This window comes from Suricata suricatta, chromosome 14, assembly GCF_006229205.1.
Source record: "Suricata suricatta isolate VVHF042 chromosome 14, meerkat_22Aug2017_6uvM2_HiC, whole genome shotgun sequence".
NCBI lineage: Eukaryota > Metazoa > Chordata > Mammalia > Carnivora > Herpestidae > Suricata > Suricata suricatta.
Window position 1 is genome coordinate 70,965,739 of NC_043713.1, and position 17,239 is coordinate 70,982,977.

General features: G+C 53.0%; 1 protein-coding gene across 1 annotated transcript in view; it reads left to right on the top strand.

Annotated features, from left to right (window-relative positions):
* The window catches only part of BCR (BCR activator of RhoGEF and GTPase), a gene marked incomplete at its 5' end in the record, with an annotated part of 122,526 nt that overhangs the window by 92,098 nt on the left and 13,189 nt on the right, over positions 1 to 17,239 (top strand). The window contains 7 exons of the mRNA XM_029921611.1: positions 244 to 412; positions 897 to 1,016; positions 1,943 to 2,018; positions 3,433 to 3,537; positions 4,190 to 4,264; positions 7,333 to 7,430; positions 9,228 to 9,359. Coding sequence (XP_029777471.1) covers positions 244 to 412; positions 897 to 1,016; positions 1,943 to 2,018; positions 3,433 to 3,537; positions 4,190 to 4,264; positions 7,333 to 7,430; positions 9,228 to 9,359 — 775 coding nt within the window. The remainder of the gene's footprint in view (positions 1 to 243; positions 413 to 896; positions 1,017 to 1,942; positions 2,019 to 3,432; positions 3,538 to 4,189; positions 4,265 to 7,332; positions 7,431 to 9,227; positions 9,360 to 17,239) is intronic.

Consider the following 17,239-nt stretch of genomic DNA (forward strand, 5'->3'; position numbering starts at 1 on the left):
CATCAGCCCAGGATAAGGTAGACCAGGCCTAAGTCACATACGCAGATTCCCTATTCTCAGGGGTCACCCCGGCTGGGTCACCAGTGTCTGCCTGTAGCTTTATGCCAGCTTGCTGCATGGACCACAAGCTAGGTTTAAGTTCATGTAAACTGCACAAGCCCCAAACTTGGGGTCTCCTGGCTCTTGAAAACCATGACATTAGTAAAGGAAAGCAGTATGTTAACGTGCAGTTTCCTCATTCAGCAAAACCCAGCAATATGACTGCAAATGGTACATCCCGCTCACGGATCTCAGCTTCCAGATGGTAGATGAGTCGGAGGCGGCTCCCAACATCCCCCTGGTGCTGGATGAGGAGCTGGATGCCATGAAGATCAAGATATCCCAGATCAAGAATGACATCCAGAGAGAGAAGGTGAGGCCACCTGGAAAGGAGCAAGGCTGGGCTCTGTAGCTTGAGTGCTGCACAAGTGTCTGACCCACTCCCCAAATCTGGAGCCTGCGGGAACCCCTGCGAGCCCACCATCCAACCTGTGGAGTGGGGGAGCTGTTCGGCCGCCCCAATGGCGGGAGTCCCAGGGGAGCAGCCTCTCCAGGTGTTCTGGATCACTCCAGGTCGGCCCCTGGTTGTGACCAGGCGTTCAAGTGTAGGGTTGGGCTGGCCGGAGCAGGCACCATGTGTTGGCCACAGACAGAGTGGGTCCCCGGCTCAGTGATGCCCAGCTGAGGTGGGCTCAGCAGGACAGGGGTCTCCTCAGCCCTCACCCCCCTGCTGGCCTACTACACCACAAGCCAAGCAGGCTGAGGGAGGCGCTGGGGACAGTGGGACCAGGCCAGGCTGGAACACGTAACATGGGGCCCCCGGAATGGAAACGTGATTGTGTGGCTCCTCCCCACAGAGAGCAAACAAGGGCAGCAAGGCTATCGAGAGGCTGAAGAAGAAGCTCTCAGAGCAAGAGTCACTGCTCCTGCTTATGTCCCCAAGCATGGCCTTCAGGGTGCACAACCGCAATGGCAAGGTGAGTGTCCCGCCCTCACTCAGCAAGCCAGGGCCTCCCCTTGCTAGCCCAGGCACAGCCTACTGACCCCTGGCTCCTGTCTATCTGGAATCTCACTATGCTGTGGCCGAGGTTCACCACCCAGCCGTGTGGCAGCTGTGGTCTCTGGCTCTTGTGTGACCTTTACAACAGCAACCTTCTTCCTCTGGAGACTGTTCCCATGCCAAGAGAGGCTTGTTCAGGATGGCACACCCAGGCCCATGTGTCCCTCTGACTGGTGCCTTGGGCCAGAGCCCCAGATTGACTGACAGCTGGCTCAATCCCCACAACTGGGAGGTAACAGGGCCTCCAGGAAGTCCAAATAGGGAAGGGGGTTCACAGATTTGTACAGACCTGGCTCTCTGCACAGGGATTCTGTCCAGGGACCTCGCGAGCCTGAGAGGTTCCAGGAGTCTGGCTCCTGGTGCCGTCGGGAGCCCAGGCCTCTCCCTCTGGGGCTGTGAGCATCATACATAGCTGGCAGCACGCAGCTAGGAGAGGCAGCTAGTGGGCTCTGCAAGAGCCTTGTCTCCGGGTCACAGTTCAGGGCTTGTGTGTTGGACGCAGGTGGTCAGTCAAAGTACCGTCGGCCTCTGCAGATCCCACCTGCTAACCTCTGTGGCCCTAAGCTACCACATGTGATGCCCTGGCCGGGGTAGTCCAGGCAGGGGGCTGGTGCCAGAGGCAGAGCTGCCCAGGGCACAGGAGCTGTGGCCTGAAGCCCAGCTGGCAGGAAGGGTGGAGAGTGCCAGAAGCACGAGCCAAGCCGTGAGCATACTCAGCCACCAGGCTCCAGCCAGCCTCTGGCCCCCAGGTACGTGTGCCTTGGAGGGGTGCATTGCAGGACTCTATGTGGGTGCCTGGGCGGCACTGGAGGTAACCAGCGTGTATTCTTCTCACCCCCTCAGAGTTACACGTTCCTCATCTCGTCTGACTATGAGCGTGCTGAGTGGAGAGAGAACATCCGGGAGCAGCAGAAGAAGTGTAAGTGGCATCTGCATGGAGAGACTTGGAACCTAAGGGCTGGATGCTCATCTTCTCCTGTGGCTTCAAGCCTTTTCTTTCTTCCTGAGAAGCTGGGCAGTGGCACTCTTATCCAAGTGAGAGGCTATGTGGAGATCTGATTCAGAAAATAAATTGGTCAGGAGCTCCTGCTAGGGCCCTACTCTCTGTGTCCCCTTTCCCAGGCTTTCCCTGCATCCCCCGAGCATCACTCCCTCCCACTTTCTGACCTCTCCTGCAAACCCTCCCTTTCCACCCCCTCCATGCTTTCCCCAGAACGCCCCGCCTGCCTCCTGAACCTCCCTACCCTGATGCCTGCCTGCTCCCTGTGGCTCCTCCTGCACTCTTGCCTGCCCCCTCCCCAGGCTGTCTCCACCCCCCAGCAGGTGCTATTGCCAAAGGAACCCTTGGCTGGACCAGTCTGGCCTCTATCTGAGGGGCCAGCACTTGACCACTCTTAGGATACGGTGCTCACTCCTCTCTGGGACAGTTCGTTCCCTAGGCGCTTCCCTCTCTAAGCTGTTCTTTCCTTCTCCTGAGCTCAGAGCTGCCGCCTGGTTCTGCCTGGCAGTCTTCAGGGGTGGGAAGGCAGACTCTACCACGGGTCCTGTTTCCTTCCTCTGGCCCCCAGATGTATAATTTGGGATTCCTGAGCCATCTTTGCTAAGAGGTTCCCATGTACGCTCTGTGTGCCCACTGTTCCCAGAGTGCCTGCAGAGAGAGCCAGGCTGAACACCTTGTCCCAGGTGGGCTGGGAGCCCCACATGCCTCTGCCCTGTCCTGAGCTCCCATCGCTCCAAACTTATCATCCGTGCCTGTGCTGAGCCATTTCCCCTGCCGCAGCACCCCTGTGTCCTGGAGGACGAGGCACTCCTGAAAGGCTCTGATGGCCGGTGCCTGCTGCCCTGCCCATGCCCGTGTCCCACGTTTCCTTTTGTAACCAGGGAGCCCCAACCATTTGCAGCATGGCAGAATCTGTTCCCTGCTCAGCACCATAACAGACAGAAATAAGCCCCCTTTCCTCGCCTGGTAGGGGTGGGGGCCTCATTAGCAGAGGGCAGGGCTGTGCTGGCTGTCCATGTGGGGATACCCCATGGACAGATTCTGCGGGGCACCCTCTCACAGTTGCCTGGCCAGCTCCTGTGTTTGTGTTATGCTGATTCCACATACCCCCCGCCCCCCAACATGCCTCCGAGCCCAGCCTGGGCCAATGCCATCCTTGCTTGGCCACTTACTAGCTCCTCTCTTGGGAGCAGATCGCCCCCTGCCGGCCACCACAGCTCCTCACCAGGGTGTGGTGAAAGCCCAGTGCGGGGAGAAGGCCCTCTGGGTGTCCCCGGAATCTGAGGAGCCTTGCAGACTGGCTGGCTGATGTACCTGGGTTCCACTCTCTCAGGTTTCAAAAGCTTCTCCCTCACATCCGTGGAGCTGCAGATGCTGACCAACTCGTGTGTCAAACTTCAGACCGTCCACAGCATTCCACTGACCATCAACAAAGAAGGTGGGCTGTCCTCACAAGGGCTGCTGTCCCTTTCTCCTGCCAGCACGGTCTGTGAAACTGTGGGTTTTCATCCCGAGGGGATATGTGTGCTGTGTAGGGCTTGTTGGCCCCTCCTGGGAGTGGATGGGATAGGTCAGGGGTGGTCTGTCCCCATGACTTTGTGCCTGGTCACACGACCCATCTCAGGCCCTCTGTGCTCTGGGTCTGGTCCCGCTCCCCTGTCCTCCCATCCTAGTACTTTCGCCCACACCTCTGGTCAAGCGTTTTGCATTCACTCACGTGCACACTCGTGTACACTCATTCCCACTCACAGGTATGTGCTCGTGCACATGCACACATGCCACATGCCACTCCTCACATGACAATATACATGTCACATGCCACACCCCACCCCTCCCCTCTCCTGTCCTGGGAACCTTACTGCGTTTCACCTCAGTCCCTGGTCTGCTTGTGTTGTGGACCCAATTCAGGTCCTAAAACCCAAGACAGAGGCTACAATGGTTTGTTTCTGGCTCATGACATCACCTGGCCCCATGCTGAGCAAATGGCAATCACGTGGTGCTCCCATCGAAGGTTGATTTTGGAGCACAGCCTGTCATTTGCCTCCCTCTCTCAGGAGAACGGATGCTTACCTGTTTGGTCTCTTGCACAGATGATGAATCTCCAGGACTGTATGGATTCCTGAATGTCATCGTCCACTCTGCCAGCGGCTTTAAGCAGAGTTCAAGTAAGTAGTTAGTTTGAGAAAGAAGGTAGCAGAGCACTGAGCCAGAGGCTATGAGGTACCAGGGTCATGACTCAGAATATCGTCAGGAGCCTTTGACCCTTAACCCAGTGAGGTCCTGTGCTAGTTGACACCCATAGTGGACCCTTGCCCATCTTTGGTCTCTGGTGAGCTGGTGAGGTGCCCCCTGCAGGTGGGTCTTGCAATTGCAGGCACTGGAGTTTGCTATAGCCAGAAAATACAGCCTGTGTTCCAGGTCAGGAGGGCTATGGGCAGCAGCACCTTGACCCCAGCCAGTAGAGTGGATTTGGCTGCTGACAGCTAAATGTATACCCTTTTCATCCTTCCCCTCCAGGCAGGAGCTCCTGTCAGCAACTCAAGCTGTCAGAGCAGTGAGGGCTGGTTGCATTTCAGTCCAGGCAGCACATGCTGTTATCTCTCAGCATGGCACCTCTATGCAAGCCCTCAGTGTCCCTCGTAGGTGGACAAAGGACAGGCACTGTGCTGCTGATCTGTCCCACTGATGCTGCGAAACTAAACAAGAAATCCCCAACAAGCCACAACGTAGAAGATAGTATTTACAAACCATATATATTACAACCATATGGATGATACGGGACTTGTATTCAAAGAATATTAGAGAACTCTTAGACTTCAGCACTAAGGAGACAACCAGTTTTTTAAAATGAGCAAAAGATTTGAATAAACACTTCACCAAAGAAATACAAGTAGCTAATAAGCATATGGGAAGATGCTCGCGGTTGGTTGTAGGAAAATGTAAACTAAAACCACAGTGAGGGGGCACCTGAGTGGCTCAGTCGGTTGAGTGTCCAGCTTTGGCTCAGGTCATGATCTCACAGTTTGTGAGTTCCAGCCGCACATGAGGGTCTCTGCTGTCAGCACAGAGCCCTGTTTGGATCCTCTGTCTCCCTCTCTCTGCCCCTACCCCACATGTGCCTTCTAAAAAATAAACATTAAAAAAATAATAAAACCACAGGGAGGTTCCACTTCATACCCACCAGGATGGTGATGACCAGAAAGGCACACAGTGTCCAGTGTTGGTGGGGATGTGGAGAAATTGGAACCCGGAGACATTTTGCTGGTGAGGATGTGAAAGACACCCTCGAAGACAGTTTCACACTTTCTTAAAAAGTTAAACACACCCTGAACTGTGTGACCCAGCAGCCCTGCTTTTAAGTATTTATTCCAGAAAGATAAGGACATGTCTGTATAGAGACTTGTGTGTGCCTGATAAACAAAACCCATTCATCCATGTGACAGCGCACCATTCTGCAATAAAAGGGAACAGGGTACTGATATAGACAATAGAGAGGAACCTAAAAAGATTCCTAACAAAAGACACCAGATGCAAAAGATTACGTATTGTATCATTCCACATGTATGAAATTTCTAGAAAAGGTAAAATTTGGAGACCAAAAGCCTAGCAGGGGTTTCTGGAACTGGGGGTGGGAGGAGGTTTGCCTGCAGTGGATCCCAGAGGGCCTTTTTGGGGGGAGGGCAGTGTTCTGAAACAGTGGCAATGCTGATTTACTAACAATCATCAAACTTACAGCAGCTGGATTGTACGGTGTGCAGATTATACCTCCCTGAAGTTGTCACATAGGCGTAATGGTTGCCCTGGGAGCAGCTGTCCCCTCCCCCACATAAATGCTGGTGTTTTCGAGGGCTGCATCAAGGCCTTGCTCCCTCACTGCATATCCTCCCTCCTTCCCATCCCGGGACCCTTCCATCAATAGCGCAGTTGATGTCTGGAACTGCCTCTCCATCCCCACTCTTCTCCTGGCCCCCCTCTTTATAATTCTGTCTGAGTCCTCAGTGTCCCAGGCTCTACACTCCATATCCCCAAACTGAACCTATCACTTGGGCCCCCAAACTTGCTCCTCTTATTTTATGTCCTGCCCCATTGAGAGGTGCCACCCAAGCCCTGGGGCTAGGCCAGAAACCACCCCCTGGTTCCCTGGCCATATCAGTAAGATGACATTCCCACTGGTGGACTTTCCTCATTACCTCTGGCCACCTGCCCCACCCTTCATCCAGGCCCTGAGAGTGGCCACCTCCCTGGTCCCTACCTCTGCCCCCCTGCACCCCACAATTCTCCCAGCACTGAGCTGTTTTCAGTGCCCCGCCCTGGCCTGCAGCACCCTTTGCCCCAGTTGACCTAGTAAACTCCTAGCAGGGTCTGCACAGGTGGTAGGCACTTCCCCCGGCCCCACCCTTCTCTGTGCATCATCCCCCTGGTGGTGATGGCACATTCATCTCCGCCCAGGTCACCAGCAGTAGGGTTCTGCTCACGTAGGGGCTTTAGCCAGGATTTGTCAAATGACCCGGTGAGCGCATGTTCTGACAGGTGCTGATTCAGCTGTACCATGGGTGGAACCCACACAGAAGGTGCTGGGGCCCATACTGGCCACTGGTGTTTTGCTTTATTTTTTCCAAATTTGTATTTAAATCCTAGTTAGTTAACATGCAGTATAATACTGGTTATTGGTTTCAGGATTGTTTTATTTTTAAAAGGAACTTAAGACCCTCTTTTTTTCTTTTTCTTGATTTTAAAAATGTCAAGGAGCAAGAATTCCTGTCCCCTTCAGAGGTCCTTTCTAGCTGGACTAAGAATCAAATTGACATGAGACAACTAACAGGAAAAAATTAAATTTAATAGCATACACACTGGGAATCCACACAGACATGGGATTTACAAAGACAGGCAAAATGAGGCATATGTGTCATCCTGAACCTAGGAGAAGTGGGCTGGCCTCTGAGGCTTCAGAGGAAAGGAATACACTTCACAGGATGATAGGAAGAGCAGGAACTTCGCAGCTAGATGTTTGCCCCGCCTCACCAGCGGGTCACTCAGACCAGATTTACAGGAAGGGCAAAATTTCTCTTGAACCCATTTCTCTTGAGGGTCTTGATTGCTCTCAGCTCAGAATACTCTTCTTGTCACAGTGGCCTGCCCATCTCGGGGCAGCCTGTCTTTGGCCCCTGCGCTTAGAGAAAATTTGGGTAACGTGGAAAAGTATAGTCACCTTCCCTGTGTTGCCCTCCCACAGATCTGTACTGCACCCTGGAGGTAGATTCCTTCGGTTATTTTGTGAATAAAGCCAAGACTCGCGTTTACAGAGACACAGCTGAGCCCAACTGGAATGAGGTGAGGCACTGCTTCCAGTCAAGTCTCATAATGGTGGCCCTGGCTGGCAGCCCAGGATCTTTTCCATAAGGAGAGTCTGAACCTCGCCGCCCCCCACCCCTGGCCAGGGCTCCCTAATGTCTTTCCTCTCGGGCAGGCGCCGCCACTGCCACTGCCCTGCCCACATTCCACCAGCATTCCGGGAATCTCCTGGGAGGGATGGGGGGGCAGTCCAAGAGATTTTATCTCTGTGTTCCTGAGAATCCAACCCCCTCCACTCCCCATCACAAAGAAACAACCTATTTTGCTTGAGAAGCTTTTGGAAAAGAAACTTAAAAGGGCTTTTTTGTGCTGCCTTTGTTATTGCTGAGAGTTTACTTGGTAGGTTTCCGTAGTGTTTTTCCTCAGAAGTTGGAATGAGCCACATAGCCCTCTTGGTTTCCGGAAGCCTGGGGCTCTGCCAGCGGGGACTGGGGTAGGGACCCTGCTTGCCTGTCCTGGATGTTGGGTTTGTATAGCTTGCTGCTCTGTTCTCCTTCACCTTGGAGAGCTGTGGTATAACTTGCTTACTGTCTCGCCTTGAGCATTTGGAAGTACAGGAATGATTATACAGTGGCCAATATTGATGAAGTCCCCAGATCCGTGAGAATGCCATTTCCCAGTTTCTGGAGTAGCTGAGACCTTGGAAAGCCTCATGCTTGAGGCTATGGGTGGAGGCAAACCACCTACTCCCTTGCAGAAGCAGAAGCTAAGACCAACTGGCTGCCTGGTCCACCTCGGGTCATTTGGCTGCCAGAGCCATGGGGCCAGCACCCAGCTCTCCTTTCTTGGCGTCCATGACTATGATCGTTAGACTTGCTGCCTTGGTAGGCCTGGGGCATGGGGGGCCATAGAATTGCCCCGTTATTATAGCTCTGGGCAACTGTGCAGAAAGGGTGATGGCTGCTGCGACAGGGAAGCATCACGGCAAGAGGGCCATAACTTGACAGGGGCAATGAGAAAGGGGTTCTGGACACGGTGCAAAGGGTTCAGGTATGAGCCAGGAGTGGAGGCTCAAGGAGCCAGGGCATGGAGGGTTCCAGACCAGCATCACCTGGTGGCCACCCTGGGTGTGCATATAGATCATCCAGACTATTACACATTCCTGGAACACACGTCCTCCCCACCCCCATGCAGGCTCCGAAATCTCTCCTTTCTTTTCCCCCACCTTCTTCCATTTCCCCACCATGAACCCATGCCTGTAAAAGCACTGGTGTGAAATGCAAGTTTACTGAAGACATCATGGGGTGATGGAGGAGAAAGTCCGAAACACACATCCCATGGCTGACAACTCAAAAGCCTATAAGGAACGGTTCTTTCCTCTCCTATATCACCTCCATGGGTCGACCCCCCCCCCCTTTCAGATAGATTTAATTTTTATAGCAGCTTTAGGTCCACAATTTAAGTCCAGAACAGAAAGGACAGAGATTTCCCATATGCCCACTGTCCCCAAGCATGCACAGCCTCCCTCTCTAGTGAGTGAACATACATTGACATTATTATCACTCAAAGTCCGTAGAATATCTGCATTTATAACCAGCATCCCTGAGCTTCTGATGCAGGTGGTATGGGGACTGCCCTTTGACATACCGGCTTATGGAGTTTGTATTCAATGTGAGAGGCATTCAGAGCTTCCAAAAGCATCCAGACTGAGCCCCAATGGGATGCTCACAGAGAAGTAGCTTCTGAGGGTCTTTGGAGGCATGGGTCCTTCCGGAGCAGCAAGGAAGTCATTGGACCTATCTGTTAATGAGGGACTTTCTTTTCTTGGGGCTACAGGAGTTTGAGATCGAGTTGGAAGGTTCCCAGACCTTGAGGATTCTCTGCTATGAAAAGTGTTACAACAAAACAAAGATTACCAAGGAAGACGGCGAGAGCACAGACAGGATCATGGGGAAGGGCCAGGTCCAGGTGAGGCCACTGCCCTCCTCTGCCCCCTGCAGAGTCCCTCTGCCATCCCCCACCTCCGACGCAGCCTCATACACCTGCTGCTGGACCCACACACACCCTCTTCCAGATGCTCTGATTTCTTTCCCCATTTGACCTTCTGGATCACTGAGGTGGCCTGGCTCCAGGGGTTGAGGGTTGGGGGAATTCCTCCCCCTCTCTTTGAGTGCTTGTTAATGCCCCATCTTGCCCCCACAGGAAGTTCAGTTTGACTTGTTTTTGCAGCAGGGGCCTCTGTTCTTCCATGGCCTTAATTAGCAAAGGCCAAAGGCAAAACGGTGAGGCAGTGCTATGGGCTGCAATTAGCAGTTTGGAGGCCATCTCAGATTGGAATAAGCACAAGAATCTTGGAATCTACCGCCTGACATCCTCTCAGTGGCTTCTAGATCCGGTTTCCAGGGGGTGCAACTGCATTTCTAAACAGGGCAGACACAGGTCCCCCCACCAGCGTTGGCATGGCAGCCCCCTGATGGGCTAAGAGTAAGTGTCCATATAGGACAAGCAAGGGTCTCAGGTCCTCAGTGAAAACCGTCCAGGCCGTGGGTCCTTGGGAAGCTTGCCCAGCCGCTGGAAGCCCACCACCAGCCCTTGTGCTTCCTGGCAGACAGGAGCTGCACTGCCTGCCTTGTGTTTCTCCTAGCCTCACCTGTGCAGCTCTGTGCTCCTTTGGGGGGAAATCCTGATATGCACATTCCTTACAGGGCATCTTACCAGACCCAGCTGAGCAGTTTCCTCCCTGCCCTGGGGGTGGGCACTGACTGCTCTACTTCTCTCAGACCCTCCGGGGGAACCTCCAGCAGGAGTGGGCCGGCTGGGCATTCCAGGTATCTGTGGGAGAAAGGGACTCTCCACGAAGCCCCATCTCCCTTCCCTGAGGGCAGGAAGTAAAATCCTTTTGTGCTGAAATACTAAGCAGGAATGAAGGAGAGGGAGGGTGAGTCAGCCCTAAGTAAATTCTTGTGGGGAGGGCCCACATGCATTCGTTCAGACCTGCAAGTCCTCCCTGAACGGTGGCTCTGGATCCCCTCTCTGTTCGCCAGGTTCTCAGGCAGGTTTTCACACTACCTGTTTCCTCACCCTGGAAGCTTATTTAGGAACTCAGTGGATCAGGGCCTCCAGGGACTGCCTCCCACCCCGTACCTTGAGACCAGGTCTAAAAGTAAAAATGCTCCTCTGAGTGCCTTATACCTGCCCCGCCCCTCCACCTACCTGCCAGCAGTCACCACCCAGCCAGTGAGCGGTCGCTCCCCCTACACACAAAGACACAGGGAAAGGAAGCTGATGAAATCCCCTGCGCCAAATCCCATGCCTTCCTGGGAGAGTAGGCGCAAGGCCTCAACTGGCTGCACAGACAGGACCTGGGGCTGGACCTAAGGTGGGGGCTAAGAGCAGCCTGGGGCAGCACTCCAGCGAGCCCGCTGAAGCGTGGGGTGCATGTTGGGTAGCCTTGCCCGGCACAGGGAAAGCAGGATTCATGGCCCCTTTCTCAGAAGATGTAACTGGGGCAGAGGGGGTCCCAAACGACCAGGTTTGCCACTCGCTACTGATAAAATCCATAGGCAAAGAGAGGAGTAGTGGTGAAATAGGAAAGGAATTTATTTCAGAAAGGCCAACATTGGGAAGACAGGGGACTATAGCATCTCAAAGACTGTCTCCAAAATGCCAAAATGCTTCCAGGTTCATCTAAGTATGGGACAAAAGTCGGCGGGCCTGTGCAGGTGGGCAGTGAAGGTCAAGTGCAGCATTGTCTTAGGGTCAGTCATGTGGTGTCTTACCGACGTCAGGACAGTCCTTATTACTTGAAGGGTAGCTGCAGTTCTCAGGGGGTGCTTTGTCCGCTAGTCCTTTTGCCTTAGTTAAGAGAAGAGCTGGAAAGAAATCAGTGAGGAAGTACGGACTGAGATAGAAATGGAGGTAGTTGAAATCCTCATTCAATGGGCAGGGTCTGTGAAGGCGAGCTCCTAGTCCAGGGGCACTCAGTGGATGTCCTGGACCTGAATCCTACCTGTGACTTAGATTCTTAGAAGGGGATGGTTCCTCCTTGCTCCCCATCAGCCTGGCACACCATTGAGCCAGTTGTAGGATCTTGGTAGCAAAAGGCTTCTGGGTGGGAGAAGCAGAAATACAAGCCAGTGCTCTTCAGTTGTTCCACTTTTGGGGTCCTGTCCAAGGATCTTTGACAAGCCAGGCACCTCCCCCCAACCAGGGTCATCCCCATGAGCTCAGCATGTGTCTCACCTTGACCAATGTGTACACCCACTGCAAAGTTGGGGTGATGCCTGGGAATGCCTCACCTGCCCAGTGTAGACACTCACCATTCTGCAGCCCGTGTGCATTGATCCCCCGCCCAGTGTCCTTGAGATCCAGCCCCAGTATTTCCACACAGATTGTGTTTACCTTCTTGGCTTAATGGAGAATCCCATGGGTTGAGTCAACCACATTGTTGGGCCATTCTGCTCTCAATCAACACTAGGTGTTTTCCAGATTTTGCTATTCTGTGAGCATGCTGGTGCTGGACATCTTTGAAAACTGACATGTTTTGGCACTTACTGGGCATTAGCCACAGCTTGGGCCCTTTGAGATTTTGGGCTCCTCTATGCTGCTCCACAACTAATATGTTCCTCTTGCTCCCCCTCCCTTCTCCCTCTCCGTGCTTGCACCTGCCCCCAGCCTGAGATCCCTCCTGCACACCCAGCCCTGACTTCCATCTTGCGGAGCCCCATGGCAGACTGAGGGTGCAGACAGGCTGGGTGTCCCACCCCTTTTTTCAGCCCATCACACAAGACTAAAGGAAGCTCAGATTCCACCAAACTTTGACTCATCCTCCAATGGGGGACTCCTTCCAGTAGTCCAGGAGGCAGTGAGATTTGAACCAGGGCCTCTGAGCATGGCTGAGTGACTTGGGGGGTCTCAGTGGAAGAGAGAAAAGAACAGATACTTGTCCTCTTATTGTATTGAGCCCTCTTTGGAAACCCTTCACCACATTACTGCTGGGTAGAAACAAAATATTCCTTTATGCACATAACCTGTGCTCTCAGACAGTCCCAGATACACCAGGGTGCCAGATGAGCACCCTGTCCTGTTCCAGGGGCCGGCTTGGGGCATCTCTCCACGCTCTGGCAGTGCTCTGCCCCTTTCTGCCGTCCCGCCCCAGTCTGCATTTCCCCACGCAGGTGCTTCGAGAGGTGCTCCTCAGCAAATGTTCTCCCTTGCTATTCCTTTATTGGACAAGATGGGACAGGAGTGGAGGACATGAGCTCTATTTAAAAAGAAAAAAAAATTATTCACAACCTCGTTAGAACATCAAGGTTAACTATATTCAGCGAGGTGCAGGTATAGGGACCCGTGCAAGGGGTTTGCAGCAGGGGAGAGAGATGGACTCCCAACTCTGACTATATCAAGGAAAGAAGGAAAGGGGGAATTTATAGCTGAGAGGAGGGGGAGGGGGCATTTGTTGGAAGCTTACTAAGAGGAAACATCAGGAGTAAGGAGGGATTCTGGCTAAACCAATCTAATGGGCAAGCCAGGACGGTCAGATGTCGGTGGGGGTGGGGGTGGGAGGACGAGGAATCTGGTCAGATGTTGAGGGTAATCAACTATCAAGGATACGAAGGCAGTGTTCTTGCTAAAACTGGGCTCTTGGGGAAATTCCCAGGAATGAGGTCTGGTTGGAAAACAACTCAGCGGAGCCTCACTGGTTTGGTCAAGGGGAGACTCTGTCCACTCCCTCAGCCCCAGTATGCCTCCTGTGACCGAGGGCAAGTATCCATGTTTGTATAAACTCGTTTCCTCACATGTAAACTGTGGTTGGGGGCCATGAAGCCGGATGCGGGGGCCTTCAGTGTCAGCTGCCGCTATTATTGTTAATCGTTGTCGTCACTGTTAGTGGAGAAGGCGGGCTCTGACTCTACTCCTTCGTCTGTGTCTGCTTCAGTGGAAGAGATGAGTGAATGGGAAACTGGCCCCTGAGCAATCATTAGCCAGGAAGGAACCCCAGCATGATACAAGGCCCGATTGTGACTCAGAGTAGGCAGTGGCTGGCCCGGCCCCTGAGGACCCCCATTCCCGGCGGGGCTTGTTTACAAACCTGGGATCCCCACTACGAAGAAGGAAGGAAGTCAGAGGAGGAGCGCTGATGACGCCCTGTGACCCCAGCCAGGCCTCTTTCTCCCTCCCCCAACCCTCACAGTTTTCTGTGTGGGGCACTCCTAGGGGAGGGCATCCGTGACTCTGGGGGGACAGCCTTCCTGAGTGGGGGCTTTTCCCAACAATATCTGGCACCTTCCAAGTATGCCATGTGGGACGGCCGTGTAGCCCTGCCCTGTCCTGTTGCTGGAGTGGGGGAGGTGGGAATAGCATGGCTTTCTCCACAGGTGCCTCCCACTCCCACCCCCCCACATGCACTTTGACTTGTAAGTTGAGTGAAAAGCCCTTCCTGTGAGGTGCAGAAGGTGCAGCACCCTGGGATTATCTGAGGGGGCCCAGAAGAAGCCCACAGCTGGCCAGGAGGGCAGAAGCCAGACACGCCCTGCCAAGGGGCCAGGGATGGAAATCAAGTCTCCAGCAAAGCTGCTTACACACCTGTCTAGGCAGAAGGTGTCAGAATCATCTAGGGATCTAGGGCCCGATTTCCCGGAGCCGGGGTTCTAGATTGGTCTGGTTTTACTGCCTTACATGATGGTGATGAGCTGAGGGTTCAGGAATCACCGGCCTGAGTCTCGGGTTTCAGCTCTTGCTCTTCAGATGACTTGCCAGATCCCTGCTTCCCCTCCTAAGTGATGGAGTTTCCATGAGAAGAGAACAGAGGGCTCCCCTCCTGAACCCAACATGGGTGAGCTGGTTTGTTTAGAGCATCAGGCAGCACCAGCCAGAAGGATAGGACACGGTGATTAACAGGGGCACAGCCCTCCATAGATGCACAAACCTGAACCCTCAGGTGTGCACAGGAACTCAGGGCCCCGCTGAGAGTGTTTTCTGAATGTGAGCAAACAAAGGCCATCCCAGTCTATCACCAGACACCAAGGGCCTACTGTACCATCCTAGTGATCAAGGGCCTCCTGCATGCCAGGCCCGGGGGACCCCAAGGACAAGAAGACCTCTGGCCGTGTGCTTCACAGGGCAGAGGGGCTCAGGAAGGAAGGATGTGGCAGATGTTCCAGGAGCCAGAGCAGGCCATGGCCTGGGGTGGCTGGGTGGCTTGGATGGTGTAGTTATCTGAGAGGAGTCAGGGGACAGAGAAAGCTTCACAGAGACAGGAGCATTGAGTCTGGGATTTCAGGGGAAGGAAGGATTTTCCCAGGTGGAGATGTCAGACATCCTGTGCTCTGAGAAGAGCAGGAGCACAGGACTGATAGGAATGCACCTCTTGTGACACAGCTGCGGGGCTGGCCCAAATCACCCGACCAGGTGCTGGGGGAGTAGGATGGGAGTCTGAAGGTGAAGGCGCTGCCCGAGCTCCCCACTACATCCGAGGCTGGGAGCTGGGACCAGCATCCAAGGAAAATCACAAGGCTTAGGAACACTGGAATCAAAGCCCAGGAACACTGGAGCCTTATAGCTGTTAGGAATTCCTTCCTTCCATCTTTTCCTGTTCTCTTCTCCATTTTCTTTTCTTTTTTTATGTTTATTTATTTTTTATTTAAAAAAAATTTTTTTATGTTTTTTATTTATTTATGAGAGAGAGCATGAGCAGGGGAGGGTCAGAGAGAGAGGGAGACACAGAATCCAAAGCAAGCTCCAGGCTCTGAGCTGTCAGCACAGAGCCTGACACGGGGCTCAAACCCACGAACCATGAGATCATGACCTGAGCTGAAGTTGGAAGCCGGATGCTTAACCAACTGAGCCACCCCGGCACCACTGGTGGGGTTTTTTTTTTTTTATGTTTATTTTTGAGAGAGACAGAGCATGAGCGGGGGAGTGGCAGAGAGAGAGAGGGAGACACAGAATCTGAAGCAGGCTCCAGGCTCTGAGCTGGCAGCACAGAGCCTGACGCGGGGCTTGAACTCATGGACCACAAGATCATGATCTGAGTCGACGTTGGACGCTCAACTGACTGAGCCACACAGGCGCCCCTAACGTTTATTTATTTTTGAGAGAGAGAGAGAGAGAAGACACGCGCTGGCAGGAGAGGGGCAGAGAGAGAGGAAAACACAAATTCTGAAGCAGGCTCTAAGCTCCAAGCTGTCAGCACAGAGCCTGATGCGGGGCTCAAATTCACGAACAACAAGATCATGACCTGAGCCAAAGTTGGACACTCATCCGACTGAGCCACCCAGGCGCCCTTCTCTTCTCCATTTTCACATTTTCTGTGTTATTCAATTCCCTCCACCCTATTCCTTCTTAGTGATTAACTTTGTATCAAGTCCTAGAATTTTGTCTTCTGCCATTTCTCCTGATATTTTGTGTCTAGCTGGGCTCACAACTCACATTCCAGTGGGGACATCAGAGTTGATTTTTTTTTAACATTTTTTGTGGGTCTTGGTTGAGACTAGGGCCTCAGATTTCTGGTCTCACCCTTACTTTATTTCAAACTGGTACTCAGGGCTGGCTGGATGTGGTTTCCCAAACTTCTCTGACAGCCTGGTTGCTTGTCTCAGGCATGGAAACCTGGTTGGATACAGACCGACAGGTCCAATGATGCCCTTTTCTAGGGGTGCCCTGGCACCCATGCTCCAGCCCTCACCAAGACCTCTCTGTAAGGTCGGCCCACTCATGGAGAGTGTCCCCATTCGACCACCAGTTCTGTGGCACGTGTTCCCCAAGAGCCCCCTGAAGTGCCCAGCAACAGCTGTATGAATGTGGACTTGCCACCAACACTTGTAGACGCACGTGTGCAGCAACAGCACTGAGCGTGCCAACCCAAAACTGGAGAGAAGCTAAATGCCCATCACCTGGTGAGTTCATAAGCCAAGTGTGGTACATGCATACAGTGAAATAGTATGCAGCCATAACAAAGGAAGAACATTCTGATACATGCTACATGGATGAAACTTGAGGACATAAGTGAAATAAGCCAGACACAAAGGGAGAAGTAATATCTGATTCCAGTTACATGGAGTACCTACGATTGGCTAATTCCTGGAGACTGAGAGTGGAATAAAGGTTAGCAGGGGCTGGGAGGAGGGGGCGGGGTGGGGAGCTACTGCTTCACAGGTATGGTGTTTGGGATGATGTAAAGAGTTAGCATGTCATGGGGTGCCTGAGTGGCTCAGTCAGTTGATCATCTGACTTTGGCTCAGGTCATGATATTGTGGTTCGTGGGTTTCAGCCCTGTGTTGGGTTTTGCATTGACAGTGTGGAGCTTACTTGGGATTTTGTCTCTCCCCGTCTCACTGCCCCTCCCCCACTCACATTTTCTCTCTCTCTCTCTCTCTCTCTCTCTCTCTCTCTCTCAAAATAAATAAACTTTAAAAAAAGAATTGGGGTGCCTGGGTGGCTCAGTCAGTTGAGTATCCAACTTCGGCTCAGGTTATGATCTCACAGTTCATGGGTTCAATCCCCACGTTGGGCTCTGTGCTGCCAGCTCAGAGCCTGGAGCCTGCTTCAGAGATTCTGTGTCTAACTCTCTCTCTGCCTTTCCTCCACCCACACTCTGTCTCTCTCTCAAAAATAAATAAAAACATTTTTAAAAATAATACTAATAAAATTTTTTTAAAAAAAGAATTAGCATGTCCTCAGGGTACAGGATGGACATGGGAGCCCAGACTCAGCAACTTGCCCCTTTCATGAAATCCCCCACCAAAAGGACAGTCAGCACCTGCTCCATGCAGCATGGTAGAGAAGCCACCTTTGGAAGCCTCTCACAGCCACCCCAAGGAGCCTTAGCTCCCTCAGGGCAAGCATCT